The 16,311-nt window shown below is 39.3% G+C and overlaps 1 protein-coding gene across 2 annotated transcripts; it reads right to left on the bottom strand.

Moving 5' to 3' along the window:
• LOC130931232 (receptor expression-enhancing protein 6-like) lies at positions 1 to 15,236 on the bottom strand. 2 transcript variants are annotated; one of them, XM_057859846.1, is made up of 6 exons: positions 15,094 to 15,236; positions 14,859 to 14,981; positions 10,743 to 10,836; positions 5,187 to 5,325; positions 938 to 1,128; positions 1 to 324 (listed from the first exon to the last, which is right to left on the bottom strand). In XM_057859846.1, exons 2-6 carry the CDS (start codon positions 14,971 to 14,973, stop codon positions 318 to 320), a joined length of 546 nt encoding a protein of 181 aa, XP_057715829.1. In that variant the 5' UTR covers positions 14,974 to 14,981; positions 15,094 to 15,236; the 3' UTR covers positions 1 to 317. The 2 variants fall into 2 exon arrangements, with proteins under 2 accessions (XP_057715829.1, XP_057715828.1); XM_057859845.1 differs by having other exon boundaries at positions 3 to 324; positions 960 to 1,128; positions 15,094 to 15,235.
• Between the last annotated feature and the right edge of the window lie 1,075 nt (positions 15,237 to 16,311).

A 16,311-nucleotide genomic window follows, 5' to 3' on the forward strand; every position in this document is an offset into this window, starting at 1 on the left:
ACAACGAAAAAATGAGAATCGTTTGATAGTTAGTGTCCAGTTTATTTAGTCTCCATAATCATATGATGTACGAGGGGCAAAAAACGTGCTTCAATGTGCGAGCCATGCTCTTAAGAAGAACACAATTTTGGCATCCTTTTTAGGTTTCAAGACTGAAATGGCTCAGTTATGCATAACATCTTCCGGGAGTGCTTAAACCCGTTGATTGGTTCCCCACATTGTCGTGTTTTGTGCTGATCGTACCGAGTAAAAAAAAAATTCACACAAGCAAGTGTTCCCATGTTCCTCATTGGTCCTTGTCATGGTTGAGAGCCCGATTAACAGCTGAAAACAAAAGAGGAAAAAACTTATTTTATATACTTTTTTTCTGGCTTATTTAGAAGCAGTGGTACCTCGTATCGTCCAATCCATTAGAACCAAGCGGGGCCAAATATTCAGCCCCGAAGTCATATTCAAGAGCAACCCATGTTTGTCATGTTTACTATGAGTGCCCCCACAAAAACAATCAAGAACTCATAACTGAAATTGCACAGAAGGTCAACCATTTTGCCAATTTCTCCTCCATCTTGAGTCTTATTGCTACCAAATTCTAGCGAGATGTGCAAAAAACTTCCCACCTTTCCAATTAGCACGTTATTACTTTTATTCAGTTATGAACTAAATATTAATCCTTTCATGAACGAATTATAATTTATTTATTTATTTTTTTAACTCTTACAGGGCACTCATTGAACTCATGGGCTGCCATTGACAACAGTAGACATCCAATCCATTTTGACTGGGAATGAATGTTCATTCAGGGGGTAATGAACATTCGTTCATTCGCGCCTCCCATTCAAAACTGATTGGACGTCTAGCGCCATCAATGCCGATGCTCGCCGAGGACAGCATGCAGGAGCTAAGGCATGCCGTATATATAAAAGATGTTGGTACTTGCATGTACACAGTTGGTATCTCACCCTCCTGCTTGACGCTTTCTGACATGCTCATGGCCGTGGCGCTCAGGTCGCTGACCATGCTGTCCATAGCGGCCTGGTGTTTCAGGAAGAAGGGTCGGATGATGCGCTTGTACAGGATTTCTGAGCCATTCCACGTCACGGGAGCCATGCACCAGATGAGGAAGACGCACTGCAGGGAGACCACACTTATCACAAACTCTCAATGAGGGCACTTTCAAACTAGACCAAGAGCACCGGGGTCCGGTTGGTGAGCTACCCCACAGCAACACTTGCAAAGGGATTGTTGAAAAAGTTCAGCATTCACTGTGCGCCAACCGAACTTTCAGACTGGCATCACATGGACGAAAGGCACACTCACTGATTGGACAAATTGAAGAAAATATACCTCCCTCCTGGGAGGGAAGGGAGCCTGGAGCGTCACAGCGTGGTGCTGTGATGCTGCATGTAACGTTAAACTGTATATAGTATTTTTTTTTATTTTGCAATGGTAATATAACAGTGTGTCTGTATGGAAGCCTGTCGACGGGGGGGTGGGGGGTGGGGGGCGGTTATGTTGCCCCGGGCCTCAGGACCATAGGGGACCCTGAAAGACCCTTAATTTATTTTACTTTACATTCACATATTTCTTTTTTATTTAAATCATTATCTGATTAAATATTATGTGCTACTCGATATATACTTAAAAACTTTAACAAATTAAATATTTCAAATATATATTTTTTCCTTTTCTTGCACAACGCCCCTCGTCTTAGCAGAGAATGGTTTGACCCCGCTCTGGCGCACTCAAGTGCTACGCATTTTCTTGTCTTTGCCAGTGACCGTAGCTGGAGGAGAGCGAGCCTTCAGTAAAATGAATAAAAAACTACCTACGCTCCACCATATCACAGGGCAGGCTTACCAACCTAGCCATTGTCACCAAACTGCACTTTATAAGTTGCAATGCTCTCAACTCCGCACCGTAGTGCTCGTTTGTCGTCAGTTCATCCGGGTCTTCCTTGGGAAAGGTGGCGATATGCATAAAAACGCAGAGACACGTCGGATGGCTTTTTGCTGGAACTTTTATTAACAATGAGGGATTCACAGCAACTCCACTCAGCACTACCGCGCAACAACTCTCAACAACTCCTATCTCACCCCATTATGCTCATCCACTTCTTCGTCTGTGCCAAATTGGTAAAGCCGTTCATATTGTCGGCGGCAGCGGCCCCTTGGGGATGCCGGTAACACCATGCTCTCCATTGAGCGTGCGCTTGTTCAAAAACTGGATTTCACTGATGTTATGAATGACTTTGTTGTCAAAAAATCTAGGCGCACCACTGTTTAAGGGCTTGAAAACCCCAGGGATGTGGAGGGGACAGGCACTTTAGTTATACTGTTTTGTTGCTAAGCAGGCAGGCATAGCACGCTCAGTTGTACTGTATTGTAGCCTATATGCGACAATAGATGGAAATGGTTTGTTTATATTGTGTCACATCACATTAAGTTCTGTAAAATCTACCTGTCCATCTCAAATTAAATTAATTTGAAAATTTACACTGTCATTGCTTGCAAAGTTTTAAAGTACTGCATATGTTGTTGTGACAAGCCGGTGGCAGGGTTGGGTTGGGTTGGTCTGGGGAGGCCCCATAATGGTCTCTTGTCCCCAGGCCACTGCAAGTCTGTTGACAGCCCTGTCTGTATGTGTCATTTTTTTTTCAACTGTTTTGTGCAGCAGTAATGTAATTACATTAAAAAATAATAATAATACTGTAGCATAGCATAGCAAGTCGCCACTCGGCCAGAGGCAGGGTCGCTCCCTCCCGACTCAAGCGAACTGGCGTATATGTATTTGTATATGTTATGTATATGTATAAAATGCATTTAGGAAAATTAAACCACGAAAGTGAACCGCCTGGTACCCCGAGTCACACTGGCGTGCAATCGCTCTCACTTTCGTGACTTTTTGGACTTTCAAATTGTCGCCACTTCAAGGAGAGAGAGACTCACGATACAGCTGCCCTGAGAGTCTCTACATGTCTCGGCTTCACTCACTCTCACATGGTACGTTCAACAACAGCATGCAAAACTCACGCCACATTAGAACTAAATTCTGTGTATCAAATGCAACTGCTTAGTTCAGCACAACAACATGGCCGTGGTTCGTCTGTCATCTTGCCATTGAAAAGTGTGCGAGCTGTACTTCTGCTTCCAAGGATGCCCTGTGTGTATTGTCAGAGGTTGGAGCATCACAGCTCCATGCTGTAACACTGCACATCAAGTAGCAAAGTGCACCCTGGCCCGGTTGCATTCACAAGCCAAGTAGGGTGCGCTTAGAACGGACCCAGACCCACGATTTTTGAGCGTTTGTTTGGTCCAAACTAGAGTTCTGGTACGAATTCACATCAGTGGACTATCTGAGAAAAAGAACTTTGGTCCGTTTAAAACGAACCAAATAGTGCTGGTGTGAAAGCACCCTAAGTGTTGCATTGATGCAACTATCAGAGGGCACCCTGATAAGACACTAAAATGCAGGCATTGGTATAGGTAGCACTAAGAAATAATGCACCGATGCTGCGTAATATGTGTTTTTTCAGATTTAATGTTCAACAGTCATGCTCATAATGGCCGACAGTTAAGAAAGCGGCTGTATAGTGTTGTTTTCGTCAATGATGACGACAACGAAAATATTTCATCAACAAACACTTTTTTTCATGACGATGGCGAGACAATAATGAGCTAAAAACTCCTTTTGGGAGACTAAAACATAACGAGACGATTGCCAGTTTTCGTCTGATGCGAACAAGACGAAAATGCGCAATAGTTTCTGTCACATGTTCACAAAATCTGACATTTTATGTGTAGTTAGCCTCCATCGTAGCGTAGTGTTTGGTTGTGCCACTCGTGACGTGCTGCCCCTCCCTTCCCGACTCACCAGTGTGTCGTCTCCGGTCTCCATGCAGGCTTGCACACACGGTAAAAATTTTTTTCTTGGCAAGAGAGTACGCAATGTTGCTTTAGCTTTAAAGGTTTCAAAGTTTGTTCTGAGTAATCATCACACACTAAATGTAACTCGTAGCGTTAGCGTAGCCTTTGCGTTGGCATTAGGCTTAAACTCTCGGACAACTTTTTCACTTACAGTTCATGGCGTCCAGGCTATAATTAATTGAAAATAACATACTGTTTTCCTGCTAAGAGTGTATGATCATCAAGATGGCGTTGTCTTTATAGAGAGACGCTATAAAATTTGCACGTCTGTCAATGTTCATTGGAAATAGTTGGAAACCTTTATTTATTGATTTTTTGAGTAATTTTTAGACGAAATTAGTTTCGGGTTTTCGTCAACAAAAACTAGACGAAGACAAACACATTTTGAGATTACTAAAATCGGACTTAGTATTATCGTCCAAAAGACTAAGACGAAAATTAAAAGGGCTGCTAAAACAACACTGCTGTCCTAAAGCAAGCAGAGTTTGTCACCCTTCCCAAGATGGCCATCGATTACAAACGTTGCTGAAGATAAGAAAACACACAACGCATTAAAGACAGAAAAAAATTACCGAAAGCCGTTGAATAGTTTTTTGTAAGATGGAAAATGGCAGTCCTGTAATGTTTTGAGCTGAGAAAATGACTGTTTATTCTGTTATTTTAGCAATCAAATTTTCAAAGTTAGAGCCTATACTTAAAATGGTACAAGATGCGCATGAATGGCACATGGCCATCTATAAAAAAAAAAAAAATTTGCTTTTTTTGAAGCTAGCGAAGTTGTATAGTCTGCTAGCGAGTGATTAGCACATGAGCTAAGCTAACGTACTAATATGGTATAATGGCATACACTGTGCATTCAATACTAAAATGTTTGTATTGAATGCACAGTGAATTTGTCTTTTTTTCCCCTCCCCATTTCATAAAGGTTAAAGTGCAGTATCCAACCAAGCCATGATAGCAATGTATGCAGTAATTGGTATTTAAGAAAAAAAACTATTTTGTGTAATTTCTTCAAAAACATATCTGTACAGTATTGTCATACACGGATACCACACAGGCTGGTATCGGAATCTGGAGCCAAAAAAAAAAAAAAAAGGCACTACTTTCAATTGTAAAGCCTCCAGAAGAGGTTCTGAAAGTGATAGAAAATAATGGATTGGATGTCTGACGGTAGCACTCAGAGAACAAACTATTCTTTGAAGTGGTGCTTGCTGTAAAATGTTAGAGAATCACCGGTTTACAGTATAGATATTGCAGACGTACCTTCCCGGCGTAGTAAAAGGGGAACCAAAAGAGGAAGATGTCCGAGAAAGCCTCGACTATGCTGAAAAGTCCATACACCACCCAGTAAGTGAGCCACTGCGTGTCGTCCTCCTTCACCCTGCTCTCGATGGCTTTGATACTTCCAAAAGACCACAACTTCAAGTCATCACTCATGTTTCGTTTAGTTATTTGCTTCATGACAATACTGATATAATATAATATAATAATACTAATAATATAATAATAATAATAATAATAATATAATAATACTGAGGCTTTTGTTGACTCAAGCATCTTTTTTACCGATTCAAAATTTGATGTGTGACAACTTACCAGTACAAATGCTGTGTGTAGAGTATATACAGTGGGGCAAATAAGTATTTAGTCAACCACTAATTGTTCTCCCACTTGAAAATATTAGAGTGGCCTGTAATTGTCAACATGGTTGAACCTCAACGATGAAAGACAGAATGTGGGAAAAAAAACTGAAAATCACATTGTTTGATTTTTAAATAATTTATTTGCAAATCATGGTGGAAAATAAGTATTTGGTCAATACCAAAAGTTCATCTCAATACTTTGTTATGTACCGTTTTTGGCAATAACGGAGGCCAAACGTTTTCTGTAACTCTTCACAAGCTTTTCACACACTGTTGCTGGTATTTTGGCCCATTCCTCCATGCAGATCTACTCTATACCAGTGATGTTTTGGGGCTGTCGTTGGGCAACACGGACTTTCAACTCCCTCTGCAGATTTTCTATGGGGTTGAGACCTGGAGACTGGCTAGGCCACTCCAGGACCTTGAAATGCTTCTTACGAAGCCACTCCTTTGTTGCCCTGGCTGTGTGTTTGGGATCATTGTCATGCTGAAAGAGCCAGCCACGTCTCAACTTCAATGCCCTTGCTGATGGAAGGAGATTTTCACATAAAATCTCTCGATACATGGCCCCATTCATTCTTTCCTTTACACCAGGGGTCCCCAACGACCGGGCCGCGGACCGGTACCGGTCCGTGGCGCATTTGGTACCGGGCCGCGCAGAAATAATAAATAATTTATTAACGACTGCATTCTGGCCAATTGACTTTGGCCTGTGCCGCTTAACACACCAATATCCCTGTCTGCTCTAGATATACTAGTACAGGATAGGAGGTCGTCATAGAAATGCATTGATTGGGCTGTTAGCACAAAATCTTGTTTTGTATATCTATGCGCGCTTGGACTCGATAATAACGTATGACGTAGGTCGTCGCCAATTAGATTTCTTCCCGGAAATAATTAGCCCCCACACTAGAATGACTGAATAACAGACGTCTTTGGACATACTTTTTACGGGGAAAGGGGAACCTGACGAGCCAGAAGATGTGCCTACAACCTCAAAGAAAACAAAATTTATGCTATTTCCCAATAACTAAAGACCCATGAACTGCGAAGGAGTGAATTCGTGACCCGTATGTGAATAAATCGAGTGATTCGAGCATGTTTGTGGAACAGGAATATCAGCTTGTAGAGATCACAAATCACGGCGACTTAAACGTACATTTGAGACAACAACTCTACCGAAGTTCTGGATTAAAGTCATTTCGGTATATCCTGACATCACTAGGAGCGCGCTGAAAACTGTGCTACAATTTCCAACATCGTGTATTTGTGATGCTAGCTTCTCTCACTCTCCCATCTGGGGACCATCTCATCTCAACGAAACAAACTCAGGCCTCCCACTGATTCAGCGGGTGAGTTGTATTTTTTCCCTGCACTTAACACGACGGGGCTAAAAACAAATGCTATTTTATATTTGCTGTATTTTTCTGCCGCACATTGCCGGTGTTCTGACAAAGTTGGCATGCGCGTAACGTTAAAAAGGACCGCGAATGCAGCGATTCCTAAGTACACACTACAAACTTTCTTTAAAGAAAGGAACTTACGTTTGCCATGTTAGGCGCGCACAACAACTGCACGTAGCCCTCTTACTTAACGACTTCGCCGTTTCGTTAAGCATTAATTTACGCCATTTCCGTGTTGCACATGTATGTTTGTGATTTAAATAGTTTTTAGCACCATTGGATAACATTGAGAGTCCAACTGAATATAAAAGAGGGCTTTTTTTCACTGCCACAAAAGCTTTGGGAGCAAAATTTTATAAGGGTGCAAAATTTGATAGGACACCGGTCCGTGAAAAAAAGACAAGTCACACCGGTCCGTGGTGCAAAAAAGGTTGGGGACCCCTGCTTTATACAGATCAGTCATCCTGGTCCCTCTGCAGAAAAACAGCCCCACAGCATGATGTTTCCACCCCCATGCTTCACAGTGGGTATGGTGCAATTCAGTATTCTTTTTCCTCCAAAGACGAGAACCTGTGTTTCTACCAAAAAATTCTATTTTGGTTTCATCTGACCATAACACATTCTCCTAGTCCTCTTCTGAATCATCCTAATGCTCTCTAGCAAACCGCAGACGGGCCTGGACGTGTACTTTCTTCAGCAAGGGGACACATCTGGCAGTGCAGGATTTGAGTCCCTGTCGGCGCATTGTGTTACTGATAGTAGCCTTTGTTACTGTGGTCCCAGCTCTCTGTAGGTCATTCACTAGGTCCCCCCGTGTGGTTCTGGGATTTTTGCTCCCCGTTCTTGTTATCATTTTGTCGCCATGGGGTGAGGAGGGAGTCCGTGTTGCCCAATGACAGGCCCAAAACATCACTGCTCTAGAGGAGATCTGCATGGAGGAATGGGCCAAAATACCAGCAACTGTGTGTGAAAAGCATGTGAAGAGTTACAGAAAATGTTTGGCCTCAGTTATTGCCAACAATGGGTACATAACAAAGTATTGAGATGAACTTTTGGTATAGACCAAATACTTATTTTCCACCATGATTTGCAAATAAATTCTTTAAAAATCAAACAATATGATTTTCTGTTTTTCTTCCACATTCTGTCTCTCATGGTTGAGATTTACTCATGTTGACAATTACAGGCCTCTCTAATATTTACAAGTGGGAGAACTTGCACAATTAGTGGTTGACTAAATTCTTATTTGCCCCGCTGTATACAGTACGTACATATTATTGATCCAAATAATTACTATACTCGTGAACATATATATATATATATATATACCAGGGTTGAAAGTGGCTTGATTTTCTTGCCAGAACGCCCTGACATAAACGTCGCTACGGCGCCAGAATAATAATTATTTTTTTGTCCTAAAACCACAGAAATGCAAAGAAAACTGCTTTTGGCCGTTATACCTATAACAGAAAATAGAAAAACAGATTTTAAACAGGCATTAGGGTACTGCATTCTACTTACTGTAACAAGGCATACATGAGAAACTGATTCTCATTCAAAATTGTATTTTTTCAATGATGTGCTAAACAAAGTAACTTACATTAACAAATAAGTGCAAATTACTTACATTATGCACAGTGAAATTGAATATATTTTGAAGATAATGCAAACAATGACTTTTTTTTAAATATATATATATTACAAGGAAATAAAGATGTAGCCTAACATAGGCACATGAATTTAAAAAGTCCAAAGTGCACTTTCACTATATTGCCAAATGTATCACATTTGAGACAAGCATTTCTGGACCTCATTGCAGTTAAAAATTTCAATTACCGGTAAGATATATTTGTTTTACCACGAGAACTGCATGTAATACTTAATGTATCATTCATTATACAAATTAGTGAACATACAGTACAGGCCAAATGTTTGGACACACCTTCGTGCGTTTTATTTTCATGACTATTTACATTGTAAATTCTCATTGAAGGTAATAAAACTATGACTGAACACGTGTGGAATTATGTACTTAGCAAAAAAAAGGTGAAATAACTAAAACATGTTTTAAAACATGTTTTATATTCTAGTATCTCCAAAGCAGCCACCCTTTGATCCGATTACATTTTTGCACACTCTTTCACACTCTCTCGTTGAACATTAAGAGGTAGTCACCAGAAATGGTTTTCAATTCACAGGTATGCATTATAAGGGTTAATTAGTCCAATTTGCTTTTATCAATGGGACTGGGACCTTCATTTGTGTTGCATCGAATGAGGTGTGTCTAAACTTTTGGCCTGTACAGTATAGAAATTCATTAAAATATTCAAAACGTTTTCTTATAATTAAGGACCACATAAAGCTTTCAAATTGAAAAAAACTGATTTTTCTATTAATTATTTCCCGGGTCAGGTATTATTGGGTTAACATGAAAGATGTTCTGAACTTCCCCATCACAGAAAATAAAATAAGTCTCTTCAACGCTTTCATTTCTCTTAAAAGATATCATTTTTCCGTTGCATCGGCCTTTTTTATCGCATTAATTCAACAAGCTCGTTCTTTTTTTTGTTGTTGTTGTCCCAGAACAAACGTGCTTTTGAACAAATCAGAGCTAACTATCTATGCTGATCACATGTCAGTATGTCAGCCAGTTGAACAGACAACTGGAGTACCGGCCAGGGAGGGTGGTTAGCTGAGCGCTATGCAGACATCGATGCGGCACATCAGACACACACCGCAAGAACCCCATGCTGTTCGTGGAATAAATAAATAATAAATATCGGTGGAAACGGATGACGGCACACAAGCACTTTATTACGCTTGTTGTTAACACTTGTGTATGTAAATTTGACGTTAGTAAATTGTTTTCTTCTTGGAGATACGTGTGTGATAACCTGGCAGTTTGTTTTTTTTTTTAAATGGAGGTTTGACAGTTGCCATCATATTTTCAGGATCAAAGCACATTTTATACCGGAATGGCATTCCGGCCCACTTTCACCCCGATATATAGTTTTGTTCAAAAGAATGCTTTTCATCCAAATGATAATATGTCAACATTTCTTTGTTATTTTTTTTTTTTATAATGTATGCACTTTTTTTCTCTTAAACAGGGCACTCATTTAATTCACTGGCTGCTATTGACAGTTGACATCCTACTCATTTTAACTGGTAAGGGCAAATGAACGAACTGAAAAATGAGCCTTCAAGGCCATAACTCCCAGTTTTTAATTGAATTGGACATTTACCACCGTCAATGGCATGCAATGAGTTAAATACTATGAAACATTACTTGGAGCCGTAAGCAGAATGTATTTCTTTTTTTATTCATTTTAATTTTATTTATTTAGCTGTTATTAACATTGTATTAATTTATACATTTACCCTAATGTATATGAGATTTAAAAATACAGTATGATTAATAATTTAAAAATAATATAATAATTGCTAATATCTAAAACACTTTTAAATGACCAAAACTAGTGACTTGTCCTATAAAAGGTAAAGGGTCGTAAGTGGCAACTTATGAATAGCTGTTTACTGTAGTGACATCTCTCCCTGAAAGGTTAAATGAAAATGTGTTAAATGTGTACATAATTTCATATAAAAGATAAAAACATACATGTTTATAAAAATAAAAATAATTGTGGGGGAAAAATGATGAAAAAAAAGTGGATATAAACCTAAATTATTACAAACAAACAAATAAGTCCATAATTCTATAGGAGAGGGGGAAAAAACAATATCCTAGTCGCTTGCATGAAGCTGATACGTACGAGAAATAGGCCGGATAGACAAATCCGATGAGGTTGCAGAGCAACGAGGCGCCGTACCCAAAGAGGAGATAGACACCTACGAAACCCAGGGCACCTGCACACAGCACAAGTTTCGCACAGGAAATGAGGGGGCGGAGCATGTCATTCGAAACTTGACCAACACGCCGACGTGCCGCCAGCAGGATGTTTTGCAGCAGCAGGATTAAAAGGCACAACCCCGGGGAGGCGTCCTGAAACTTTGTAACGGGCTGTAAGATGATTCATCATTAAGGCCGCAAAATGTAAATATTTGACTTGCAAATTTTAGACAAAAAGGGTTTACCAAAAGAGGATGGATTACAAAGTGGAGGAGCTGAAAGGACAGCGCGTGATGCGTTCTTGCATCTCATTTTGGTTGTGAAAAATAGACAGCTGCCTCCACCAGAACGCTGAACTGGAAGAACCAGTTCAAGACCACAAAGGTTGTTTATTAAAGAAAATATTTTCATATGAAAAAACATTCTGATGTGAAAATTGAAAATTACAGTACAAAAAAAACCACAAAGATAATAAACGAAAAATAACATTAAAAATAAAGAATCTATTTTAGAAATTTACAATAAAATGAGCAGACCAAATTATATTTTTTAAAAATATTAGCTATAAGTACAATTTGAACCATAACTTGATAAAATATTGATATTTAAAATGGAGTATTTATAAAGAGAAAATGTAATCAAAAACATTGATTGAAAGAATATACAGTTAATCCTTTCATGCACTAATTCCGATTGTTTTTCTTAAATGTTTTTGTTGTATTCATATGGGGCACGGTATCACACTTGCAGCACAGGGCCAATTGCGGCCCACGGGGCATTATTTTGCGCCCCCCCCCCCCATTTGAAATCCAATAGCGAACCGCACGAATGCTATATTTAGACCGTGACGTCGCCATTGTAACGCGGAAGTGGGTCATTATAGACACGCCCTCGCATACAATCTATGTTATTTCTGCTCGTTTTCTCCGGTAATCTTTAAAAAATAAAAAAAAATAAAATAAAATAAAAAAAGAACATGCCGATCAAACGCTGCTGCTATGCAACTTGTAGAAACGACTCTAGACATTACGACATATGAAGGCTGTTTTCTTCATATGTTTCCCGAAACCAAAAACTCGGAGGAAAAAATGTGAAGAATGGATCAACTTGCGCAGACGTCCAAAAGACCAGTTTAATGCCAGCAAGGTGAAGCCATTCCGATTTCATATGCAGTAAACATTTTGTTGGGGGCCATGGTCCTACAGAGGAGGAAGAGGTAAGTCATTTTGACTTATTTTTTAGCGAGGTGTTTTGCTGTGCTGCTTCTATCTGACAATGAATGACCTGATAAAAATTAAAATGGTATCTGACTGCCACCGTCACCTTTTCTGTTGTAAAAAAAAAAAAAAAAAAAAAAAAAGTTATTATGAAAAAATTAAAGGTGTTCATTGGCTGTCACTGAGTAGGATTTGCAATCGCTACACAAAAATAGCAATGTAAATTGACCCCAAGAACAGCCAGAGACGTAAGACAACCAGAGGATATGATATATAAGAACGACAGGGCATATCGTGGTAAACGATAGATTGTTGAAACAGGAGAATGTCATTGTCAGTGGCGTAAGGCAATGCACACAAGAAAAAGGTGAAAAACTCTGGATCATGTAGGCTCTTTTTCCCCAGTCTTTTTCAGCCCTCGACACTCAAGCCATCTCTTTAACTGAACGTTTGTATGTTCTTCCACATCTTTACCAGTGAATTTGGCACCAGGGACATCATTTTCCAACAAAATTGGTAGGTTTAGCTGAGTAAACATCTCGCTCGTACACTATTTCCATGCATTTACTATTAGAGACAAGCGAGAGGTTGACCCACCTAGCAACAATTGCTAACGTCATGAATATTAATGAGCAAAAGTGACGTGTTACTTGCGGTACGCCATTGTAGTAGTGATGCCTGCACGTATTTTGTAATTGCCAAAAAAATAAAATTTTAATAAAATGAATTAACTCATTTCAAATGACCCATTTTGGAGGGGAAACAATTATGTAAATGGTAATGACTGAAGTTAATTAAAAAAAAAAAAAAATTTAACTTTAAAAAACCTTTAAAAATGAATTAAAACAAATTGTACTAAAATGGGGGGGTATATAAGGCTACGTTCATACTACAGGTCTTAATGCACGAATCCGATTTTTTCGTGTTTTTCCGACTCGAGTTAGGCATTAACTTGACGGTCTGAACGTGACAAGTCGCATAGAACTGGACCATTTCAAATCCGATCTGGGCCACATATTTCCAGACTGTCGTGGCGGTCTGTACTGTCCAGTCTCTCAAATCGGAATTCATGCAGCAATTACGTCATCAAACAGCGAGAGACGCTACGGTAGCGGTGCAGCTGTGCGTTATTAGCGCCTAGTTTGCCTTGAACAGGGCTTTTTAGGAAGGGTCGGACTTGACAAAAGTCATAAAAAAAAATAAAAATGGGTTGAGGATAAGCCTGAGAATGATCGGCTTTCTGTCTACTCCATATAAGCAATATTTCAACATTGCTTACACGGCCGAGAGTCGGGGCAAACTGCCAGTATTTGTGTGTGACATGCACGGACAGTGCGTGCATTCTATCGATCCATATACTTTGAATATAAGCCTAGACGGGGATCATTTATGTCTGTAATTTGTGTCCTCTTTTTAAAAAGCAAAATATGATATCCCTGGAATGACGGATGACAGCCAGCATGTGTGGTCATTTGTTTAGATGCTTCTGCGCACGAGGGTCGTCTTGTTCAGCGCATGTCGGACTGCGAATTAGTGCGCATGCGTGATACTTGAACGGTCCCAACGGACAAAGGCAGTCTGAACGGGCACGCCAAAAAAACAAATGTGGCAAAAAATCGGATTTGTGTATTACGACCTGTAGTATGAACGTAGCCTAAATGAATAAATATAATTCAAGTAAGTGTGGCCCGAGTGTGCCCATATGAATTATTTCAAATAAATATAATTTGAGTCCGTCACAATCAATCAGTCAATATCATTGACGATGTGTTCCCCTGAACAATGAGCACTCATCTAAAACAAACATAAACCCAACAGGTATTGTGCTTTGTCAGCAGATAAAACATTTGGTGCAACAGGAGACTTTTGTCGCCTTGGTCCATTAACAACTTTCTTAACCTGGCAATTATAGAACAGTAAGCCTATCAATAACTAAAAGGCCTCTCAAGAACTTGTAAACATAAGACTGTAAAATTCAAACATTTGCTAATTGCCATAGTCAGGTTTAACTGTGAAGGAAAAATACGGCCTCTAGAACAGTAACAAAACTTTGCATACTTGCAAAACAGGAGTAGAAACAAACGCACACATCCTAATTAGACACAGTGTCAAAAAAATATTATTAATAGGCCTGATAATATATAATGTTATCGGATTTATTGGGATGACGTCATAATTCCCATTATGACCCAAAAAATTTTTACCAACTACCATAACATGTCTGTTCCCATTGGCCAGCACATTGGCACTGGATGTATTTTGGGGTGTGTTAAAAATACTCCTGGGACCAGCTGTGGTTCAGGAGGTTCATTCAACGGTTACATGAAGTAGTGTAAATGGATCACACCTTGTGTTTAACTGATTGCCTGCCAATGACAACAATGGACGTCCAATTTAAGTCATCAGGGAGGACTAGCTGTGAATACTCATGTTTGAGGCGTTAGACGTCCACTTCATTTTGATAAGCAGAGACTGGCAGTGAATGGTTGCTGTCATCATTTGCAATAATTGACAACCATGTTTTATTGTTATTAATTGCATACTTACTGGACTTTCCATTCTTTGAGTTCAAACTCTTATTCTAATCGTTTTACTATTTTCATTCACATGTATCTGTGCTCCCAAACAGCTGTTTAACAGATTAGCGGAAGCGAAAGCTGTCAGAAAAGTCCAGAAATTGCAAATACTGGCTGTGTGACGTCAAAACGGCTAACTAATAAAAGGTCGCTAGCTTGATCTCGAAGTCGCCTTTCTTGATCGTTAACGTTTTGCTTTTTTAAAATTTGCTTCAAAAGGGAATTGCACGGAGTGTATGGACGTACCCAAGACGATATATTCTCTCTTCGTTCCAGTTTTTTGCTCCAGCGTTGCCAACTGGTCGGTGACAAAGTTCTTCTCATGGAGCAAAGTCACAAAACGCTCCTTGAAGTGACTCATTTTCGAGCCTGGAAACCAAGAAAAAAGAAGCCGGGATGAGGGGGCATGGTGGCGAGGGAGGGGACAAATTACTAAACAAAAGATGGCGAATTGATTAAAAAAGCTGGTTGTTTAACGAACCTTTATTGGGAAAATGTGTCCCTAAGTAGAGACTTTTAAAACGGCAGCGGTGGCTGAGCAGAGGAACGCCAACTGACCAATCAAAGCCCTTGTGATACGTCAGGCGGAGCTTGAATGAACTCAGTGGCCAATCAGAGACGAGACTAACGTTCCGGGAGCCAGGTGACCGGAAAAAAGCGGTTCCTGGAGTACAAATATTTAAAATAATAATAATGATAAAATTAACACTGTAAATTGGGTAAATATTTGCTGTGTTCCAGTTATCCAAGCACCTGAAAAAAATTTTTTTGAAATACTGCCTTTGTCTAACTAGGAAATATTACATTGGGATTAAAAACCTCTTTCAATGGAGTCCTACAGAAGCAGAAGGCAGAAGCAAACACAAATAGTGACAAATTTACATGGGTCAATGACACTAAAATTTAAAAAATTATCAAAACAAGTACAAAAAAAGATAATCAATAATAATAATCCATAATCAATTACTGATTTTCGTTGAATTGTCTAATTTTACAAAAAATATAAATCTCCCATTGTTTGGTCCATGTAATCCCTCCCACCTCTACTTGATTAGGCTCATTATCACCAGTGCAAAGAGCGATGGATATTAATTTGTGGTGTAAATACATTGCTTTAACCAGGATATACAGTGAGGAGCCGAGGTATTTGCACCCCTTGTGATTTTGCAAGTTCACCCATTTAGAAAATAGGTAGAAGTCTGAAATTTCAATCATAGATGCATTTTCACTTATAGAGAAATAATCCCCAAAAAAAACTCACATGATTTTTCACTTATTTATTTGTAATTTACTGGCAGGGCTGGCGCTAGCTATTTTGGTGCCCTAGGCATAAATGCTTTGTGGTGCCCCCCATCCACCAATACAAGACAAAACATTCAAGGATTATACGGTGAAATATTGTTTTGAACCATGGTACAAACATTTTCTAAATTAATTATAGTATTATGCAGGCCCATATTTAAAACACAAATACATGAAAACTTTAATATTATACAGTGCCTTGCAAAAGTATTCGGCCCCCTTGAATCTTGCAACCTTTCGCCACATTTCAGGCTTCAAACATAAAGATATGAAATTTAATTTTTTTGTCAAGAATCAACAACAAGTGGGACACAATCGTGAAGTGGAACAACATTTATTGGATAATTTAAACTTTTTTAACAAATAAAAAACTGAAAAGTGGGGCGTGCAATATTAT

The sequence above is a fragment of the Corythoichthys intestinalis genome, chromosome 15 (genome assembly GCF_030265065.1).
Source record: "Corythoichthys intestinalis isolate RoL2023-P3 chromosome 15, ASM3026506v1, whole genome shotgun sequence".
Classification (NCBI taxonomy): Eukaryota; Metazoa; Chordata; class Actinopteri; order Syngnathiformes; family Syngnathidae; genus Corythoichthys; species Corythoichthys intestinalis.